Genomic DNA, 22,003 nt, shown 5'->3' on the forward strand with positions numbered 1-22,003 from the left:
AGAGGTGAAATATTCATCTGGGTCAGACATTTGTTGCACCATCCACTCTCTGGGCTCTGTATAGGAATGTTAGATGAGGTAATGATCAGCATTATAGGTAGAGTACCATGGACTCCAAGCATCTGGTCTTGAATCCCATTGACTACTTGTCTGTAACCCTGAACTTTTGTTAATACTTAAAATGACCTGATTACCCTGGACCATTCACATTAATGTGAGTGTCCTATAATTCCCACTTTCCCCTGGAAGACAGCACTCCAAGTGTTGCTCTTCATCCAAAGCTGCGGAGCCAATAGACAATCAATATGGACCGATACAGTAGAGATATCCCTGTTAGTTTGTATATATCTTGCCCCATTCGAGGCTGTCACACAAAACACTGGTAAACAGAGTCTAGGCTTTAAACCATTGAAGGACTGCTGACCAATGATCGCATACAAGGGTCCTGAACTGACCAAGGTGCCACCTTGGCCTGGAGACTACCAATGAGCATGATTTATGGATGTATGCACGAATCAAGAGCCACACTGTAGAATCCTTTATCTCGAGCAGAATGTGTAGGAGGGTTTGGACACACTGCTTGGTCCATTGGGAGATGTCCCATCCTTCTGCTTGAAGGAGAGCTGTTTTATCACTGTGCAGCTCACCTTTTTGGTGCAAGTTACTCCTTCTGCTTGATTAGGGCGGCAAACTCTCCACCCCGAGGTTTGGGGTCCAATGTTCGACCCCCTGAGCTGATGGGTCTCCTCAGTGAAGTGTGCCCAGAAAAGGTCAGGGCCTGGGGTGGGTATAGTAGAGAACGATTACAATGTAACCGGGTACCCAAGGTAGGTCACTCTGTGCATTTTTGATGGAGTCCGGGTTATAAAAGACATTCACTTGTTGCTTTGGGCCACCATTCATCTAGGTACAGAAACCCTGAATTCATTCCATGAGCAGAAACCCAATTACTGGAGAAATAACTCTCTTGTTTCCACTCAGGGCCGGTTGTCAACCTTATGAGGGTGCCCTGAGTGGAAGAGTTTCTCTGCTACCACACGGAAAAATGTAGGATTGCCTTCATGGTGGATATGAGGCAGTATGCATTGTACATGTTGATATACATATTTGAATTACGCGGAATTTCTTATGGAGAGCTCATGGTCTGGCATGATACATTGAGACGTACTTGTTGGTCTGTACTTGTTGGTCTACCACAACATCAGTTACAGTTTGAACATGCCAGACTGTTGTGGTACATTGTGTAACTCCCCGCCCCACCAAAAGATGACATTGCTTTTGCACATGCTCAAATCCCTCTGCCTGTTCCCATTTCATGATTGCTGACATTCTCCTACCAGTGTTCCTTAAACACCTTATGTCATACATGTGCCTCCTTTGGATTCTATGGCCTTCATGATGCAACACCTCTGTTCTGGCTGATCACTGTGAGTTGAAGTGTCATGTCGGCATCATCTTAGCTGATCCTGGACGTGTGGCGAATATGTGTTCCGGGTCATTGCTTGCTGTACTGCCCATCACTCCGTGCTCTCAGTGTCCCATGTGCTTTAGTCAATAAAATCCACACCTCACCCAGAGTGTCTAGTCCCACAAGCACACCGGAAGGTATCTCCCGACCTTCCATCGTTGATTCCTCACCAGGCATAACATGATAGGTATGAAACCACATTGAGTTCCTCCTCCAAAGCGCAGCAGAAAGGTGTTGTAGGAAGTATGCAGCAAAACTGCCCATCTTGGTTCCTGTCCTTAGGACAGGAAACAGGTAACTGCGGAATTGCCCGATGGTAGGGGCTTTATACAGCCAGAGGGGATGGGGATGGCCCCTAAATACATTTACAAAATGGGTTCCAGTTATGGAGGTTGGCATCTCAAAATTAAGTACTCGGAGGAGAGGAAGGGGCGTGGAGGTAACGTGTGTTTGTGTGTGTGTGTGTTTACATACGTGCATGTGTGTGTGTGTGTGTCTGGGTACGCTTTTGTGAATATGTGTACCCGCACATCTTGTATAAAATGAATACGCAAATATTACACCAGGAGAAAAAGAACCAAAAAAGCGTCCTTGTTCAGTAACCTTATCTACCCAACCACGCAGCTCTCTGTCAGAAGTCATGTTATGCTGATGGAAGCTTCTGTTACCAGAGGAGCAGGGCAGTGTATGCATAACATTATGGCATTATTAAAAGCAGAGGATTGTAAAGCCACCAGAATTTCCTAACAGCTCCACAAGTTTAAAAAGATAATAACCCTAGGCAGTTAAAAAAAAAAAAGTGCAGCGTCTGCTCAGCGGGGAAGTGTTTTTTATGGGACTTTGAGTAAACTGGCAGACAGGAGCTTTGATTCTTGTTCCAAAAACATCCGAGCAAGGGTATGTTCTGCATTTTGCAAAGTGGAAGGTCCTGAGGTTAAAGTCATTGTTGGACTAGAGGGACCCTCTTCAGGCATAAATAGCCAAGTCTCCTGGTGTTCTTCCTTGCAGACCCGCCCAGCTGCCAGCAACAGCAGGTGCTCCCTCCCAGACAGAACTCCAGCTAGCAGCTAAGTGAGTCTTGCAAAATGCCATTATTTCTGTATGTTTCCAATGCAGATGTTGCTTAAAACTCTTCCCATGCGTCTCAGGGAAGGAGCGTTGCCCATGTGAACCATCAATTCACAAAATATATTACCTGGGGATATTAGTCTACACGTTAATCTGAATTATGACTGTTAATACTTGTTCTTGGGGCAAAACATCCATATTCTTAAATACCATTGCAGGAAAACGGAATAGGAGCAATCCTGCCTTGGTTAAAAAGTAATCCATGTTTGGCACGCAAAGCAATATGTGGCGGCGAACGAGGCGGCGTTCGTTTTTTACTCGAGAATATGGAAAATGTTTGGCGTGCAGAGATGCACTGCTTGTGCTGCAGGAAACATGAAATGTTGCATATCCTTAACAATCCATCAATGCGGCGAAGCGTTATGCATGTGTCGCGTTTTAATAGAAATTGCAAACTTGCATTGCTAATGCAAGGGTAAAATGAAATCATTGTAATTATGCAACGGGATATTGCGCCAGAAATGGTGGCTGTGCAGTGTTTCACCCAGAGCGATCCGCTGGTCTGGTCGAAGCGCTGTTTCCTGCAGTAGAGGGCACCGTTATACAGCACTTGTTGGGTGGGTTAGGCGGTTCTGGCTGAAGTGTTTCCAGGCTGCATGCACAGCACACTGACTCGCCGCTGTTTCCCTCTCCCGGGGCAGAAGGATGGAACGCCTCGCGCCCGCCTGCAGGTCCTGTGAAGTTGTCTGGGCGCTGCTCTGGGCGGCTTTGACCTGCGCCAGCTGTCTGCCCCTGGGCGAGGATTTCCTCTGCACAGCGGATGAGCTGGCGCGCTACAGCGTCGTCTTCACGGGCAAATGGAGCCAGGTGGCGTTCCCCAAGCAGTACCCCCTTTACAGGCCGCCCGCGCAATGGTCGTCGCTACTGGGTAAGTGCAATTATGATTTTTTGGGGTGGTGTGGGGAGCAACTGGTTTCGCTAGACCCCTCTATGCTTTGTGAAATGTGTTGACGTGGAAGAATCAGTTAAACAAAAACTGTTGAACTTTTTTTTCCTTTCGGTGTTTTCAGTTCTCAATTCTTTTCAACTTGATACAAGTAGCTATAACGCGACTCCCCTCTTTGCCCCCCCTTCCCCCCCAACACACCCAAATCCGTCTTTTAATAATCGACTGGAAATTATAAAAAATAAAAAATCTTTAACAAATGTCATAGTTCTACAATAAAAAAAGCTGTATTTTCAGAGTGTACTGTTCCAATGGCAGGAAGCCAACATGTTCTGCATGCTGCTGTCATGGTTTCATCATCAGAAAAGCGTCTCATACACATACAATTTTCCCCCACCCCCTATTGGCTGCTTTGCCTCCCGCAATACGTTGCATCTCTTCCCCCACCCCCCGTGTACCCCTTCTCCAAAGCCCGCCTGCCAAATAACTCTTTCCAGGTGCCTTAATGGAGCTGTCATTTGCGCGTTTGCAGGCTCGGTTTGCCTAGCCTGTGTTTGTTCTTCTGGCTTGAAATGTACACCACGGGAATCAATGGGCCATGGAAATCACTGGGGTGGGGCCGGGTACCACATGCTGGGCACACTATTGTTTACCAAATGACAACCCTTGCACTTGCAGGGGGTTGGGGGTTGTGAGCAGCTTATGTAGACGTGCCCCTACTGAGACTGTCAGCACTAAGTCGTTTACAAACTGAAACATGCTTCTTAAACTTACATTCACTCGTTTTCTTTAAAATGTGCTTTTTTTTGTCGGACTACCACACAAATACTCTGATTTTAGGGCCCCTTCCTTTGTGTTTTATCACAGTATATAATTCTAAAGCTGTTATATGCATGTCAACCTGCTTAATCACAAACAAATGCTTCTAAGTGCTCACAGGAGTTATTAGGAAATTAAACTGTGGGCTCATGGGTGCCAACTTTTGATTTACACAATGGGGGCAGAAATTCCCCCACCCTCGCCCAGAATAAGAGCAAGCTTCCAGTCCAACCCATCCCCTGCCTTAACACATTTTATAGCAGTATTTTTTTATAAGGAATTGCAAAAAGTTATAAAATGTATAGACAGTTTAAAAAATATATTGTCTCGAGAGGATAGCTCAGGGGCAACGTGCTCGCCTTGGAAGCAAGAAAACACGGAGCAACGCAGGATCGATCCGCGGGCCCGTGCTCATAAACCTCTGGGTATAAAGTGCGTCATAAATAACCTATCATATAATATTTTAGCAATAGTCACTCAAACTGCTGAGCTACCCTGTGAATGGGCGAGGGGTGCCGAACCATGGTCACCCTCGCCCATTATGGAGGAGCAAGCCCAGTGTAAACACTGAGCACAAAAAGCAGTTGAGGAAGCTCTCCTCGGCTGGCTTGAACTGTTAAGGGAAAACGTGGTTTCCGTTCTGTTCCCCAGCCTTGCATATCCAATGAACCATGCAAAGCCAGAAACATTTTGCATCTCCAACCTTGTATGGCCCATTGGGGATGCTGGATGAGCAATAGCATGTTTGTATGAGTATACAAACGGAACGGGCCACTTTTTCATCAGTGCTCCGGCTCTTGTGTGCATGTGCATGAACCAGGAAGCACTGTTTGTTTCCTCGTTCTTGTTCATGCTACACGGCAGCTGGAGCGCTGGGAGGAAACATCCGGACGTGGCAGAAGGTATGTCAATTTAAATATGTGCATTTATGTGTGTATATTTGTGTTTTGTGTAGTGAGTGACTGCATGGTGATGGGTGTGCTTTTGAAAGAGCGAGTACATGCTGCGTGTGAAGGTTGTGTCAATGTGTGCACACGTGGTTTTGTATTGGGATGTGGAGCTGATTTTAGTGGGAGGGGTGTTGTGCATCAGCCAAAAGCAGCTCCCCATGTGAGATGCTGGGGTGGTCCATGAACTAGACATTGCATTCTTTTTTATTGGCCATCTATGATGGATGCCTAGTAAAAAATAATAAAGCAAGCATGATAAGTGTTATTATGTAGCTAGACTGGCATTTTAATGCAGCCAGTCTAGCCATTTCTCTACTGTTGCATGCCTTTTTGTATTGGTCATCTTTGATAAAGCAAGCATGATAAGTGTTATTACATGGCTAGACTGGCATTTTGATGCAGCCAGTTTGGACATATTTTCATACTGTGGCAGGGCATTTTTAATGGTAAAGCCAACTGGTATATTTTCCAACGTGGAATACCCCATATTTTGGCAAAACAAGCGTGGACATGTTTTCTTATAAGAAAAACAGGAAACTCCAGGACTCAGCGCCAGTTTAAGGCTTGATTGTTTAATTGCACAATCTGTTACAAAGCCCTCTACCTCGTTACGCGTTTCAGCTCCCACAAGCCTTTATCAAATCGGGGCTATATTATTTAAACCGAAGCCATAAGAAAATTACTAAATTGACATTAACATCATAGTTCAAAATCACATTTGACATATGAAGATTAAACATTTAAAAAGTCCACATATTTAGATTAGACAGAGAAACAAGGGTTGGTGAAGGGGAGGATTAAGCGGGTTCAAAAAACACAAAATAATGTCATAATATAGACATATGTAACCATATAAAGCCACAGCACAGTAATATGAGACATTCCATGTCAAAATAGCAATAAATAAAATAACAAAATAACAAATGAGGGTACACATTAAAATAAAATTGAAAAAACAAGAGACAAAAGTAAAAAATGCCCATTAGTTCAGTTGTTGATAAGAATGTTGTTAAGCGTGTTTATATAATTACATAATGTAATATAACTTGAGCTTACCCAATAATAGAACTAGTTAATCCGTACGACTGTTGTCCGAAATATAATAATAGGGACAAATCCCAATGGTAGAAAATCTGTAAACACAAAAATTACAATAACCCCAAATTAGTCTAACTAACTAGTGTTCACCTCGTGGGTCACCTCTCGTACGAAGTGAAACAAACTAAATTGCATAAGGGTATGAGAACACGTCACAGGCAGGATGCCATACCACATTGCGGGGTGGAAGTTAGCGTTTCGTGGCACCGTCACATTAAACAAGAAACCTGATTAAAGGTAAGGGACCTTGTCGAATTCTACAATAGGCCGTATCAATGCAATCTCACTAGCAAATACAAAGCTTGCATACGCGAGTGATCAAGGTAAAGCGACTTACTCTGCTGCTCAGAAATCCCTTGCGTCGGCTGCTCAAATGGTGAAAGCAGTCGGCGCCATTTTGGAAGGGCTTAAAGAGTATTTGGGTTCCCACGGCAATGCAACAATGCATTACCATGGCGATCTCTTTCCTACAAGGCGAAGCAGCCTCGATTCGCCACAAATAACTCTCTCCAATATCACATCACTGCCTGTTGCCACCCCCTTAAAGGGAAAGCTATACATACAGGCGTTCCAAAGGACAAATACTCTGAAAAGCATATTGACATAAATTACAATTTTATATTGGTGGACTAGTTCATTATAGCCCGCATAACATCTAAAACAATAAGTTAGCGTATACTGTTTCATACCGCAATATAGTAAACTACAAAATATAAATACAAATAGTAAGGTCCTCATTTCCACTATAACCTAATTGTTTGAAAGTGCATATTAGAGTGAATGTTTCATTATTTGTACTATTACAAACCCATTAATTTTGAAAGAGCAGTATGCCTGACTACATGTAAATAGTCTAGTGAGAAGAGTCCTGTGAAATCACTAAGTGTGGCTAGTGTCGCTACGCCTCCCACAACCCCACAAACACAGAATAATGATAAATGCAGTGAACAAGTTACTTAGTACTATCATGCTGTTACACATGATTCAAATCATCAACTATTTAGTAGAGACAAAAATCCTATAGGAATGAAGCCATCTCATTATCATTATTGAGACATGTATTAGTAGAATTAAAAAAGCAAATGATGTGTGCTTCAGACTGTCGCAGAGCTTTTAATCTGTCTCCTCCTCCTTTGCTCAGTATCACTTGTTTCAGACCTATAAATCTAATGTCAAATTTGTTGTGCAACTGATGACAGTTTTGCCAACGATTTGCTAAGGGCAACAAAATGTCTTGACTGCCAATCTTGGCCAGATGCTCGCGAATACGTACTCTCAGTTCTCTTTTGGTGCTACCAATGTAAATCTTTTTGCATACACAGATGATAGCGTGCACTACAAATTTGGTTTTGCAATTAATCCCTTGCTGTATTAGCCATTGTTTGCCATGTGAATCCATACATTTATTGATCTGATGGTGCGCATACCTACATTGTGTACACATACCATATTTCCTGAAACCACTCAAATTGCTAGACAACCAAGTTGTGCGGTTCATTTGTTCAATATCCGGCAACAAAGATGGACTGAGTATTGTTTTAAGAGTCCCAGCTCTCTTGAAAGTCATACGTGGTCTCACATCTATCAGTTTAGTAATATGTTCATCAAGTTTCAAAAGATACCAGTGTTTCTCTAAAATTCGTTGGATCTGCCGATGGTCCCTACAATATTGTGTCCAATTATACCATCTGTACTTTTAACCGATTTTAGTTGAAGAGTATCTTGCTGTTGCATACATTTAGTTTTCTTGTAAGCCGATTTGATGCATTTATCTGAGTAACCCCTGTTATTGAAACGATGTCGTAATAAAGAACATTCCTCTTCAAACTTGCTATCCAGTTGGCAATTCCGTCTGGCTCTAATATACTCGCCTAATGGTATATTCCGGATTGTAGGATGATGATGACAGCTGCTTGCATGAAGCGTGGAGTTAACCTCTGTCTGTTTCCTAAATGTCCTAGTGTGTAGCTGATTACCAACTTGTAGTATCGTCAAATCCATGAAATTAATACTTCTGTTATTACACTCTCCCACAAACTGGATGTCATAGCAATTTTGGTTCAAATGATCGACAAAGTCTTGAAATTCACCAGTACATCCATCGATGTTGCAGAACACATCATCAATATACTGCGTCCACAATTTAACCTTGTTGAGAAAAAACGGGGCTGTGTATACTATTCTGTCTTCTAACATGCCCATAACGAGGTTGGCTAGGGCTGGAGCGTATTTAGTGCCCATAGCCACTCATTTAGTTTGTTGATATATCTCATTGTTGAACGTAAATAGGTTTAGATCCATGGTAAGTTGTAACATTTCCTTCAGCATTTGGATTTGGTTGTAGTATGAGGCAGAATCATTCCTAAAGGTATAGTCGATAGAGGCGGTTGCCCATTTGTGGTGAATGGAGGTATAGAGGGCCTTGACGTCCAAGGTCGCAAGGTAATAGGTATTATGCCATTCAAAATCATGTTTCTTGCATATGAGGCTAGTGGAATCTTGCAAATATGATTTAAGTACTTCCGCTCTTGGCTTGAGAATGGCGTCTAAATATTCAGAGACATTCTCGGTAATCCACCCAATCCCACTCATGATTGGGCGGCCTTCCGGTATCGTGTTGAATTCTTTATGTTCTTTCGGTAGGGAATACATAGTCGGAACAACTGGTTCTTTAACTGCTAAGAAGGCTCTTTCTTCATCTGTGATGAGGCCTTTCCTGTGCCAATTCAAGATATTGTCATCAAGTTGTTCGACAGCCTTTTTCTTGAAGTTGTCAGTTGTTTTCTTATAATATCACTAGCAAAAAGTATCCGTTTTCCAAACAGGTTGTGTGGATAGACATGACAACGCTTTCATCAATTGTTGAAAATCAATGATCCTGTAGGTCATTGTTTCGATTCGCTATTCGCTTGATGTGCCTTGCACTCTGAAGTAAACTGCAATGAGAATGGGCATGTGTGGCTGGCTGACATACCCCGGAGCAGACATTGGGGGGAGGCAAGAGTTTGTGTGTTGCTGCATACTGGGAGCTACTGTGCTCTGCCCCCACCGGTTGCCTCATTCTGGCATGGTGTAGTTCGGTGCGGTGCATTATGGTGCCAATGTCCCAGAAATCTGCATTCTAGGGTTGCAGACCATTCCCTCTATGACCACATTGATGTTTCGCCGATTTCAGGCAACCATCTCGTTTGTGAAGGTGCTGAAATCTGGGGAATGGGGGGGGGCGTGTGTAAATATTATGTAGTCAGTCAGGATCCTAACAGGTAACTATGCAAAATTTGGTGCAGGTTAGTGAAACGTTGTGGAATTTTATAAGGAACAACGCTCCGACAAGCCACAAACACATTTTGACTTGTGCTGAAATCCGGGGAAACATAGTGGGTTGTCCAAATGTCATGTTTCCAGTATGTTCACACACACACACACACACACATACACACATAGACATAAGGGGAAAAAAATAAGGGGAAAAAAATTTGCTCATGCCTACAGCCCAAACCGCTGGACGGATTTTCACCAAATTTGCAGCAGGAGCGACGGCTTGGTCCCGAAAGCGTGCTTTTGTTAATGTGGTGTAAATCCATCCAGTAGTTCTTTTTTTCACGACCAAAACGTAAGGCAACAAAATTAGTGATATCTATGTCCGCTCCGCAGACTTACTTCCCTGTTCGGTCCGTGGACTGGGCTGAAAAATGTGTGGACTTTTGTGTGGTGCGCAGACATCGGGATGCAGCCGCTGATTAGGTGGTGAGAAAACGTGAAATGTGTCGGTTTTGGGGTCCGTGGGCAGCGCAGTGAAAACATTAAAAAAAGCTGCATTGCATTTGGCAAACTTAACAAACAATCTCTGAGGATGTGGGGGGATGAGGATTGGACTGGATATGGACATAAGAAGCCAAAAAACGGGTTGTTTCACCCCCGAAAGTCCGCAAAAACGCCAGATGTCCTGGGGCAGTCCTGTGGTGTTCGCGGACACTTCAGATGTCCTAGGACATCTGTACCAATTTATGCATTACGGGGTTGGGGGAAAAGCAGTTTTTGGATGACTTATAACTTTTTTGCCACTCAATGAAACTGCATGTTATTTTGCAATTTTATTGTAGAACTAAGCCTGAATGTTTTTGCAAAGTTTTGTGGAATTCCATCAAGAGGGGGCAAAATTAGAGGGGGGACCCAAAATATTGTAAAGGCATATAAATGTGGTGTCATTTCATGGATCTGCACAACATTTGGCAAAACGATTTTGGATCTAGATATACATCGTTTTCTGAAGTTTGGTGGGATTTTCTCAATAGGGGGCGAAATTAGAGAGGGGTCTCAATATTTTTAGATGGCTTATAACTTTGTTGCTATTTGACGAATGTAGACAAACATTTTGAGAAAGATTATAGACCCAACCTTCAATGTTTGTGTAAAGACTGAATAGATTTTGTCAAGTGGCTAAGTTATATGACTATTGTATGTACATACGTTTTGATACTTTTTAAAAAATAAAACATTGGCGGATTTCAAGCAAACTCGTGAGGAGCACTGGCAAGGACATTAAAGCATGGTTTTGCAAACGTGCCCGGGTTTTATTTTTTGACAAGTGTCATAATGTAGGTACAAAAAATAGTCATATACCTTTGGTGACTGAGGTATAGCCTGTGGCCGTGGGCAGTAGCCAGATTGTCTGGGTCATGGCATAAGGTCATGATGCGGACTATCTGGTTAATGGTCATGACCGCTAGGGGCGAAAAATGGTATTAAAGTGGCTATGTCTACCTGGAACCGGCTATGAGGTAAAGTTATTCGAAGGTAGGATAGGTTTGAAAGGGAAAAAAAGTGCTTGTGGTACTATGTTCATAGGGTTTTGCAGGCTGCCATGGCAAGGGACGAGGGGCTGTGTACGGAGCCCCGCCTTCTCTTTCCATGTTGGCGTCCCGCTATAGGAAGAAAAATCTATGTTTTAGCACCCCGGGTTCCAGCTTTGGGAACCAGGGGTGCTAATGGCTTTTATCCCCCATTTGAGAGGCTGCAATGGACGATACTGGTCTGTAGTCCTCCTTATTTATTTATTTATAACGCGCCAAAGCCCGCAGACATCAGGCTGTGTGGTTACAGTATTTGTTGAGGAAGATGAGGTGGAAGAAGGCAGCATACTACTTGCCGGAAAAGGAACAACCTTTCCGAGAGCATTGCGATCATTAGATTTGGTGTGGCGGTGCATAGAGGTGGTCCCGTAGGAGTACTGCATTTCACTTTGGTAGCTTTAGCCTTTGGTACACTCCCAACAGTATCAAAGAACTGGCACACCCATGATTCGATTTTGGTGCAAGAAGTAGGCACTTCCTCTACCGCATCTTCTTGGTCCTCTTCATTGTCTTTGGTAGTACTGCGCTTTTTTTGTTGTGAAGGTCCTCCAGCTGATGGTGGTGGTGGCTCTTGGGGAGGAGGGATGGTAATAGGTGATGCCATTTTTAAGATAAATAGCAGTTTTGCTAAAATTCTTTCAAGTATGTACTGTGTACTAGATTGTTAATGGCTAATGACTAAGAATAGACGTAGGAGCTGTGCAAGGGAAATTTTGAAGTTGAAAGTTCCTAGATCAGTAGAAAATGCAGTTTCCGAGCTTTCTGCGAAGCACGGATCTGATCGCAAAGTGCAGACACGTTCTTGGACACTTCATCATGCCGCGCGCCAACGTATGGTCACGTGGCACTGTCTGGAATGTCCACGATGAAGTCAGATGTTTGTGGACGTATATGGATGCAAAATCAGTTGAAAAAATTGCAAAAAGTATATAGAAGTGTTAAAAATGATGCTAAAAGGTGGGAAATGGCAGAGTTTTAAGGTGAAACTTTGTAAATATGATATTAGTAAGTTGTAGGAAAATAGCATGCACTGGTAAAAACCCATGAAATGCACTGAAAAAACATTGTTAAAGGGACGTTATGGTTAAGTTGGACTAATAAAAACCTATGAAATTCAATGAAAAAACTTTGTTAAAGGGACATTATGGTTAAGTTGCACTAATAAAACCCTATGAAATTCATTGAAAAAACGTGTTAAATCGACGTTATGGTTACAAGTAAAACTGAAAAACCTCAGAAATTCGCCAGTTATGGTTAGCTAAGCTAAACACCCAGGACATTTTTTCTGGAAGGAAGATATATCAGTTTTCGAGATCATAACACAATGCTTATTGAGATGTTGAGATTTTGTTTGGAGCATAATCATTTTCTGTATGGAAATCAAATGTACACAGAGACCCAGGGAACAGCGATGGGGTCTTGTATGGCCCCAACCTATGCAAATCTCGATATGGGCTGGTGGGAGACACAACACAATTTACACAGCACATCATCACATGGTACCGCTTCATTGATGATTTATTTATCATATGGGACGGTACCATCTTGGGATTAAATGAATATGTCCACATCTTGAATGATAATGAACTGAATCTGAAGTTAACTACAGTGTCCAGTAGAACTGAGCTGGTCTTTCTGGATGTAGAATTCAGGGTAGTGGATAACAGATTGATGTCCAAACTGTATAGAAAAAAGACAACCTCCAACTCAAGTCTTCATGCTAGTAGTCACCACACCACATCGTTGATCAAATCAACACCCTATGGAGAATTCCTAAGAGCTAAGAGAGCTTGAAGTGATGACTCGGACTATCAAACAGAAGCTAGATATATAAATCAGAGATTCCTAGCTAGAAGGTACAAAAGGGAAACTGACAGAGTTATCAAAAAGCTGAAAAAGTGGTAAAATCAAGTTTGTTAACTTCAAGGAGAAACAAGCAAGATAATGTCATCAGATTTGTGACAGGTTTCAATCATCAAGTGAAAAATATTCAGAGTATAATTACAAAACATTGGAAAGTACTCCATACTGATCCAGATCTGTCACAGGCACTAGAACAGAAACCAAGTGTAACATATCGGAGAGCCCCAACTCTCAAAAATACTCTGTCACCAAGTATGGTAAATCGAGATGAGCATGTTTCACATAGTCTCTTTAAGTAAACAATGAAAATGGGATTTTGAAAATGTGCGAATTGTAAAATATGCAGCTTTCTATCGCAGAAGCCGTTCACTAGCTGCAATGTACTGACATGGAAGTATAAGCACAATATAACGTGTCTCACAAAATTTGTGGTGTATGTAATTACTTGCACTAGTGAGCTTCATTACATAGGTTCCACTATAGGAACACTGAAGCTGCGCATAATGCAACATTACAGGGCCATCAAAAATGGAGATTTGACTTATCCCTTAACAGGACATTTTCTGGACAAACACAAGGGTAACATTAAAGAAATGTAACTTTTGGGTTTGGCCCATGTGCCCCAACACAGGAGGTTGGGGAATAGAGAATTGAAGCTGAGGCAATTGGAGGCTTCTCTCATTTGCAAATACAATACTTTGAGACCCAAGGGCCTCAATATTGATTCAGAAATGTATGTGTTTTTACACTAATGTGCAACACTGTGTTCATATTAACACACTGCTGCTTAAATAATGGGAGCTCATTTGATATATATGAGGTGTAGCATTTGCACTTTACATGCATTTGCACTTTAATACTGAAGCACTTTACAAGCATGGGAACTTTCTAAATTAAGACACTTTGAAGCACAGACACCTTGGTAAGGAGATTAAGAATGAAAATGCATTGGCACTTTATCATATGTGGGTTAATATAGGAAGTGATTATAGATCAAATGTATTGCTCCCATATACACAATGGTGCTTTACTATTTACTGCCTGAGTATAATAACTTGGTAAGCTGTTTTCGATTGTTGCTCTCTACTGCTCTCTTTTAATTGAATGATCTGGTAGAATCAGGCATATTGTGCAGATAATAAGTATAAAATTGTATTTTGACTTGTCTATGGGTATTTATCCATTTACTCACAAGCTTTATGGTGTTGAGGTAACTGCACTGAAAGCAGTATAGAGTGGTGTGATGGCACTGGCCCACAATATAAGTAGGTTCTGGCAAGCCGCTAGTCTGACTTCGATAAGTGTTCCCTCTGGGATGTTAGGACACATCTGCAATATTTCATTTGCAGAATGTGATCCGGTGTTGAAATAGAGCGTATTGGCGCATGAACGACAAAAGATTATTTCTGAATACAGAATTATATTAAGTAACGGTGGATGATTGCAATGATACAGTCTTCTTAATTTAAACAATTGCAAGTTAATAGACCTCCCCAATAGCGGGTAATATGCCTTTGCATTTGCTAAATGGTATAAGCACTAGCAGACATATCACCATTCCAAGATGGATGGCGTTGTATAGAGATTTCTGGTATAACGCTTAGCGATCACGTGATCGGAAGTTTTGGCAACGGAGAGGAGGAGACTGTCTCATTTGCGAACGAAACTGTTTACTTAAATGAATGAATGCTTGTTCCGTTAAAAGGATGTTTTATAGCCTGAAGAAGCTCATGAAGTGAGTGGAATGTGTGCCGTGTGTCCTCCCAGGAGGGGATTAGGCTTATTTTTCATCTGGTCTACCATGTGAGTAAGAGCTAATTAATTTTGCTCTTTTTTACTGTGTTTGCACAATGTGTTTAAAATAAAGAATATGAGATTTTAACAACGTGGTAGCCCGGTTATGTGTGCTGGTGCACTTTTATGCATTGTCTGCTGTGGTTTTTTGCAGTGTTACAACCGCAGAGAAAATGTTTGTTTTTTGAAGATTTCGAAAGCAAGCCAGCTTTCAGTACTTTGCAGCACCAGCTACATGTAGGCTGAGCACCTAAAGGCGAATTGGGTTCTGTTATATATATATATATAATATGGCCACGCTAGTGGCCATGTAGTTATGGTTAAGCTGCTGTTTCCATAGGAAGAGCACTTTTTGGGTGGCTTATAACTTTGCTCCCCCTGGACGATTCCTCACCAAACTTTGCAAAAAAAAAGTATATGGGCCACTCTGAATGTTTTTGCAAAATTTGGAGATGGTTGGCCGAGGGGGGGGCAAAGTTATAGGGGGGGACCCAAAACGTCTTTTTTCCCATAGACTGAATGGGGGAAAAACTTTGCGCACGGCTACAGGTGAAACCACTGGACGAATTTTGACGAAATCTGTGGCAGGTACAGGGGCTTGGTCCAGAAAGCGTGCTTTTGTAAATTTGGTACCCATCCGTGCAGTATGTTCCTTTATAATTATCAAAAAGTAGGTCTGAAATAATTAATGATATCTATGTTCGCTCCGCGGTCACACTTCCCTGTTCGGTCGACGAACAAGATACCGATTGGCTAAGGGGCTGGCGTCATGACCGCGGACAGGCGACATCTCTGCCCATTGGCTGCTGCGAGACGTGTTCTGCGTCAGATGGTTTGGATTCAACCCGACATCTTGGATCTGCGGAAAGCGGAGCAACAACCAGCGTACACATGCTTTTTTCATGAAACTATTTTGCTGTGTCACAGAGCATTGGGAAAGGTTCAGACAGTAAGATATGGGTGATCAATGCATTTGTTCTTCGGTCGTCATGATGTAATATCTATGGACACCTTGTACGCACTGTAAATGTGGGGTGTAATAACGATAGCACTTCAGTCCATGTAGTGGGCAGGACATTTGTAACACTTCAGTCCATTTACTGGACAGGAAATTTGTAACTGTTTAAAGCACGCACGTATTGGTAGGCAACATTGAAATTGACAACATGCCGTAAATGCATTATTTTTTCCAATGGCTATTCTTATATTCATTAGTATGCCGCCATGATTAGCACATGCTACGGTGCTTGTGGCCAGGGACTAGAGTCTTAAGATATGGGTGATCAATGCATTTGTCCTGGGGGTCGGTCGTTATGATGTAATTTGGTGTTGCCTTCCTGCCCATTTTTAACAACAGTTAGATACCAGTAGGCATATTCTAACTGTGCATTTGTTCCTACAGATTTGTGATACTCATTCATTTGTGTCGTTGTCATATCCTGTTTCCTTTATCTTTCCCATTAATGTTTTCTTTGTTGCCTTCCTGTTGATTTTTAACAACAGTTAGATACCTATAGGTGTATTCTACCTGTGCATTTGTTTGCAACGATCTGTGATAATCATTTATTTGTGTCATTCTTCCATCCTGTTGGGTAGTTAGATACCTGTGGGCGTATTCTAACTTTTTGAAGTCTTTCACAAACTTTGTTGACAATTTTGAAGTACACATTATTTCATACATTTTGGCTTCAAGAACATTAAATACGCATTTGTTAGGTTAGCTGGCAACCCTTGCTTTAGAGTAATGGTGCTATCATTACATTGAAACTTCCAGAACTCTTTTTAATGTATGCAGTGTAGTGACCTGCATTGGTTGTAGCTCCGGCATGGTATTTTAGTCCTACTGTTGTAAAGGTTTTCCTTCCAAGTGACACTTGACCGTGTGTGAATCCAGTCAGTTTGCAGTTGTTTTTGGTGCCATCTGCATTATAACGTAGAAGCATAAGTATTATGTAGGCACTATGTGATTGTATCAGTAAGGTAGAGTGATTGTCTGAATTGCAAATACTACATAATCTGCCATGGTTTGCATTTTGTACAGGTTAACGAAATGGAATGCTCTCACTATTTGGTATGGAAACATACACAAATCACTCATTTGGGATTTCTTCCTGCATCACTTTGTTACAGAGAGTGCATGTATGTTTCCACATGTACGAAATGTGGAAGATTTCATTGATAGGTATGCTTTTGTTTTCCAATACTAATAGTATGCACATTAGAAATTCTTGTGGATCTTCTTGTGAGCTCATAGTGAATCTCACCATTCCAGCACAGTCGTCCAATTGTTGCCTTACTCCATGAACAATGTATGTGTTGTCAGGATTGCTTGTTGCATTTCTATGCAGCACTAACATTTGCAAACACAAGTGGTCTGTGCTGTGCAGGTAAATATTGTTAACAATTGGTGGCAATTGAAATAGAATATTCATTGCTACATTTGCATAGCAACTTACCCCACTTTCATTTGTAAATTTGAATGGGCCAGCAAGTTCTGTATCTGAGTGCATTTTTCCGTTTTTCTGTTGCTTCTTTGCCGACGTGCCTGGTTTACATTCCCTAATAGGTTCTTCTATGTTTGCGGCAATTGATGAAACTTTAGCTTCTTTTCTTTGCGGAATTTGCTGTTGCATTCTGTTGCATTTCTGTTTCATTTACTTTTCTTTTACCACTTTTCACTTTATCTGGAACAGGGGAGGTCATTACAACCTTGGTGCTAAGTGCACAACTTCACCACCATGGTGTTCTACGTTTACACCATGGTGGATGGCGGATTTACCGCCCCATTCCAAGGTGAGTGGGGCGGTAAATCCCCATTTCCCATTTTCCCTTCCCCATTCCCATTTTTGCCCCATAGGGCATAATGGGAGTGGGGAAGGCGCTAATTACGCCGCCGTAAATTACGGCGGCGTAATTAGCACCATGGCGGGTTAGCGCCATGGACTTTAACGCCTGCCAAAAGCAGGCGTTAAAGTGGGAATCCGGCGTTAAGGGTTAACGCCGTCGTTAACCCTTAACGCCGGGGTTGTAATGACCTCCAGGGTATTGTTTCAGATGAGGGGTGTACAGTGAACGCAATCTATTGCATTCTAGAATGCAAGGAATATCAGCTTTGACTTTACTTGAATCAAAGTTTATTAGCAATAGACCATCAAGTGTATGCACGCGTGATAATGTGTAACGCTCACCTGATTCCCGTAGAGGCGCCGGTCTTGACTGGGCGTATACCGTATCTTCAAAGGTGATGTGTAACACACGGCTGGCTCTTTGGGCTGGACCTCTGTGCACTGTATGTTTGACTCGAAGGGTAAGATGTCTGCAGATAGAAAATATGGGATTAAGGAACTGGGTTATTGAATGTCTCTCTCTTCTTCCCTTTCTCTTCTCCTGTAGAACCCCAAAGGTTAACGCTCTCACCTTAGGTAAGTGAACGCCGTGCTCTCCATCTGCCTCGGGGCAGGATGCTGTAACCAGTTTTTTCACTGGATAAGGGGAGCAGGCCTCTTGACTTCAGAAGACTGCTGTCCGTCGTTTACTGCACGAACGGTAAGTTTCGAGTAATTCTAATGTCTTTAAAGTCTTTAGTAATGATGTTTCTTGTTTTGCAGGGTTCCGGCGATGGCGGATGACGGGCTGAAGTGAGTTGAAGATGGAGCCCGTGTGATGAATAGAAGCGCCTGGAAGCACGTAAGTAAGCGCTAGTTGCCTGCTTCACGATGCGCTCTAACTGTCTTTTTATTTTGCAGGTACAAGTTCGGAGCGGCTGCAGGGTGCCGGAATACCCACTGGGTTAGATGTGGAAAGGAGTAATGGCACGTGAGTATTAAAGTTCCCCAATGTCTTTAAACGCACCTTGTTTTGTCTTTCAGATGTGGGATGCAGCGCCGAAGGCCTCCGGAGCGTGCGAAGAGTTGGTAAGCATTTGTCTTTCAGATGCCGGAATGCAGTGTGAAGACCTCCGGAGCGCACGAAGAGTAGGTAAGCCTTTGTCTTTCAGATGCCGGAATGCAGCGCGAGGCGTTGGTGACAGCCGATGGGCCAGGTAAGTGAAGAGCTGTCACTGAAGACCGTAATGCTAACCTGTTCTTTCTTGTCTTTATAGGTGTTGCTGAAGACTGGATTCAGGATGGTAAGCCTTTTTCCTTAGGCCCAGGATCAGATGCAGAAGACACGATGAGCGTTCTGCTGCAGAGGATGCAGAATAACGCAAAGCAAGATTCATCCATCGGGTGTGGTTTAAATAGCCTCCTGTAGTGCTTAGGTGTCTCCTTCCACAGCCACGCCTAGGTAAGAAAAGAGTTCCTGCTTTCCAGAAGAGTTCCAGTGTTCTGAATCTAGGTAGTGGCTCCTGCCCCACCCAACAGGAAAAGTAGTTCCAAACAGAAGAGGATCAGAGGCTCAACTGGCAGGCAAGTAAGCAGCATGGTCTGCTGCAGGTAAGTCCACCCAAGCATTATGAGCCCGGCGCTTCCAGCGCTGGGACTGGGCATATTTATGAGCCTGGTGCCACTGGCGCCAGGACTGGGTCCAAAAGGTCCCAATTGGGACTGGTTGGCACTCGGAACCTGGGTTATGGATCTGCTTCCAAGGGAGTTGGGAAAACCCTGACCTTTTGGAAGCAGAGATCATGACATAATGCTACGTAGCTCATGCCTTCCTTAAACACTGGGCCTCATTCCGAGTCTGGCGCTAACCAATGGCGCTATTAGCGCCTTGGTCGGCACCGGACCCGTACCGGCACCGCCCTGGTGGAATGGGAAATTACCGCCCTATTCCGAGTTGACCAGGGTGGTAATTTCCCATTCCCCAGGGCTCTTCCCCATTCCCAAATGAGCCCCCATAGGGCTCAATGGGAATGGGGAAATTGCAAATAACGGTGACCGTACTTTACGGTCACCGTTATTGGCTTAAAAGCCCCTTTGCGCCCTCGTTCCTAACGCCTGCTAAAAGCAGGCGTTAAGGACGAGGGCGCAAAGGGAACTCGGAATGTGGCAGTAAGGGATTACCGGCACCGGTCTCGTTAACAGTGACCATATCCCTTACAGCCATACTCGGAATGAGGCCCACTGTCTTTCCTATATCTATCAATTCTTTCTCTAGGGTAAGACCTTGGGATTTATGAACGGTAACTGCATATACAAGAGTTAGAGAAAATTGCTCTCTACATACATACATGTCTTTGAAAAGAAGGAATCGAGCAACTGAGCGCCCTATCCTTTTCACTTCTGAAACTTTATCAAAGTGAATATTTACAAACTGAATGTTGCTATCACGTGGGTATGATTGAAAGCCAACAACTGTGCCCAGTGCTCCATTAACTAGCCCTTGCTCTACGTCAAGGTTACGTTTCAGCATTACTCTACAATTTAATGATAATTTCAATATTTTTTTCCAACCCAGCTGTGTTGGAGATTGAATTTTCTAAACTATTTAGTCTTGTTGTGGCTTGCTCACACATGGGTGCTGTCATACCATGTACGTCTAGTTTGTCTGTGGCGCTAATTTCTATTATTGCTTGCATTTCTTTCTTTAACATTGTTTCATTGAATTTGAAACAGCTTGCAAGAGTTGGCATTAAGGCCATACAATTTACATTTTTGTGCGCTATTTGTTCCATAACATCAGTTGCACATGCATTATCGCCATAAAGTGCATGTATATGCCGGTTTTTAAATACAGCTTGTGCTTCTTGCGATAATACACCAACTCCAATACTTTTTAAGATGTTGGCATAAGTGAGATCTGCAGATTGCCACATGTTCTCAGTTAATTCTCTGTATTGGAAATTTTGCCAAAGGTTAACATTACCTATGCTACCAACAGTTTTCCGGCAGAGTTTGAGGCATAAGGTTTTAAAAATCGGTTCACCTTTCACTGGTGTCAATTGTAGAAGATCTCCAAAAACGATAATGTGTTTCCCTGCAAAGAGTTTTTCGTTATTACTTTTAAGTACTTCTTGCAATCTGAGATGAATCAAAGCCAACATTAGGTTGGAGACCATGCTCACTTCATTTATTAGTAGTATTTTCCTTTGTTTCAATACTCTACGTAATTCCATTGCAGCTTCTGCAGAAAGTTTGTAGTAGTCTAATTTATTTTGATGCTCTACTGGAAGCAGTAGTAATCGGTGTAAAGTCACACCGCCTATGTTGTAGGCAGCTAAACCTGTGGGGGCTGTTACAAAAGCTGACAGTTTGTTGTTTGTCAATTGTTGAAGAAACTTGCTGATAATTTTGATTAAGAATGTTTTCCCTGATCCAGCTTCACCACTGACGTACAGCAGTATAGGTTTGTAATTTTGGCAGGTACATTCTTTATTTTCGTGTTGTACACCATGTACAATTTGTTTTGTTACGTCTTCAAAAATGGTGCACCGATCGTTGTTAAGTTTTGCTTGTTGTACAGCTAAGTCTTCTGTAACTTCTTGATACTGATACATGGTGTTTTCTACTTCTGCCATAGCTACTTCAGCCGCATTTGCTATTAGTGGTTGTCCTAATGGTTCTTGGCTTCCTGTTACAGAAGGTTGACTACTGTCGGAAGAATCTTTATCTAGTTGGGCCTGAATTGCTTCTTCCTGTTGCTGCTCACTGTGTAACATTGTTTTGTACTGCGTAAAGTTCACATCGGTTATAGTGCTTTCATTTGCTTTGAAAGCATCTTCATATCACTCATAATTATCTAGTATGTCTTCCTCTTTTCTCCATGGTTTGAAAAGTTGTAACAGAGACATGTAATATAGTTCCTTCTGTTGAGGAGTTTTTAATGGCAATTTCACATGATTAATTAAGCTTTGTTTGTTAAGTTTCACTAAGCTCCCTTCACAATTGGTCACTCTATATCTATGTTTGCTTTCATCTGGTTTTACATTATTTTTGTATGCAACGTTTTGAGCTATGTGGTATAGACAAATGCTTTCCAGAGTGGTACTCCTGTTCGGATAGTATGTGTCCAGTAAATTGTATTTTAGAATGTCTTGGCTGTTGGGATCATTTCTGGCAATTGTTTCTATGCCCTCATATGATTTTAGCACTCTTTTTCTAGATTTTTCAGGACCAAGACTGAGCCATACTATGTTGTCTGATTTTCCATACAAAGCAGTGCCGGTTAAACGATCTGCTGCTTCATAGGCCCCACATTCTCT

At 42.5% G+C, this 22,003-nt stretch overlaps 1 protein-coding gene across 2 annotated transcripts in view; it reads left to right on the forward strand.

The window, feature by feature from the left end:
• Positions 1–2,424: 2,424 nt before the first annotated feature.
• The window catches only part of SPON2 (spondin 2), a 253,273-nt gene continuing 233,694 nt past the window's right edge, over positions 2,425–22,003 (forward strand). Inside the window, exons 1-2 of one of the 2 annotated variants that reach the window (XM_069632167.1) lie at positions 2,425–2,539; positions 3,238–3,464. In XM_069632167.1, coding sequence (XP_069488268.1) covers positions 3,242–3,464 — 223 coding nt within the window. In that variant the 5' untranslated portion in view covers positions 2,425–2,539; positions 3,238–3,241. The remainder of the gene's footprint in view (positions 2,540–3,237; positions 3,465–22,003) is intronic. The other variant, XM_069632168.1, reaches the window with a different exon arrangement.

Source organism: Ambystoma mexicanum, chromosome 6q, assembly GCF_040938575.1.
Source record: "Ambystoma mexicanum isolate Mex_15411 chromosome 6q, UKY_AmexF1_1, whole genome shotgun sequence".
NCBI lineage: Eukaryota > Metazoa > Chordata > Amphibia > Caudata > Ambystomatidae > Ambystoma > Ambystoma mexicanum.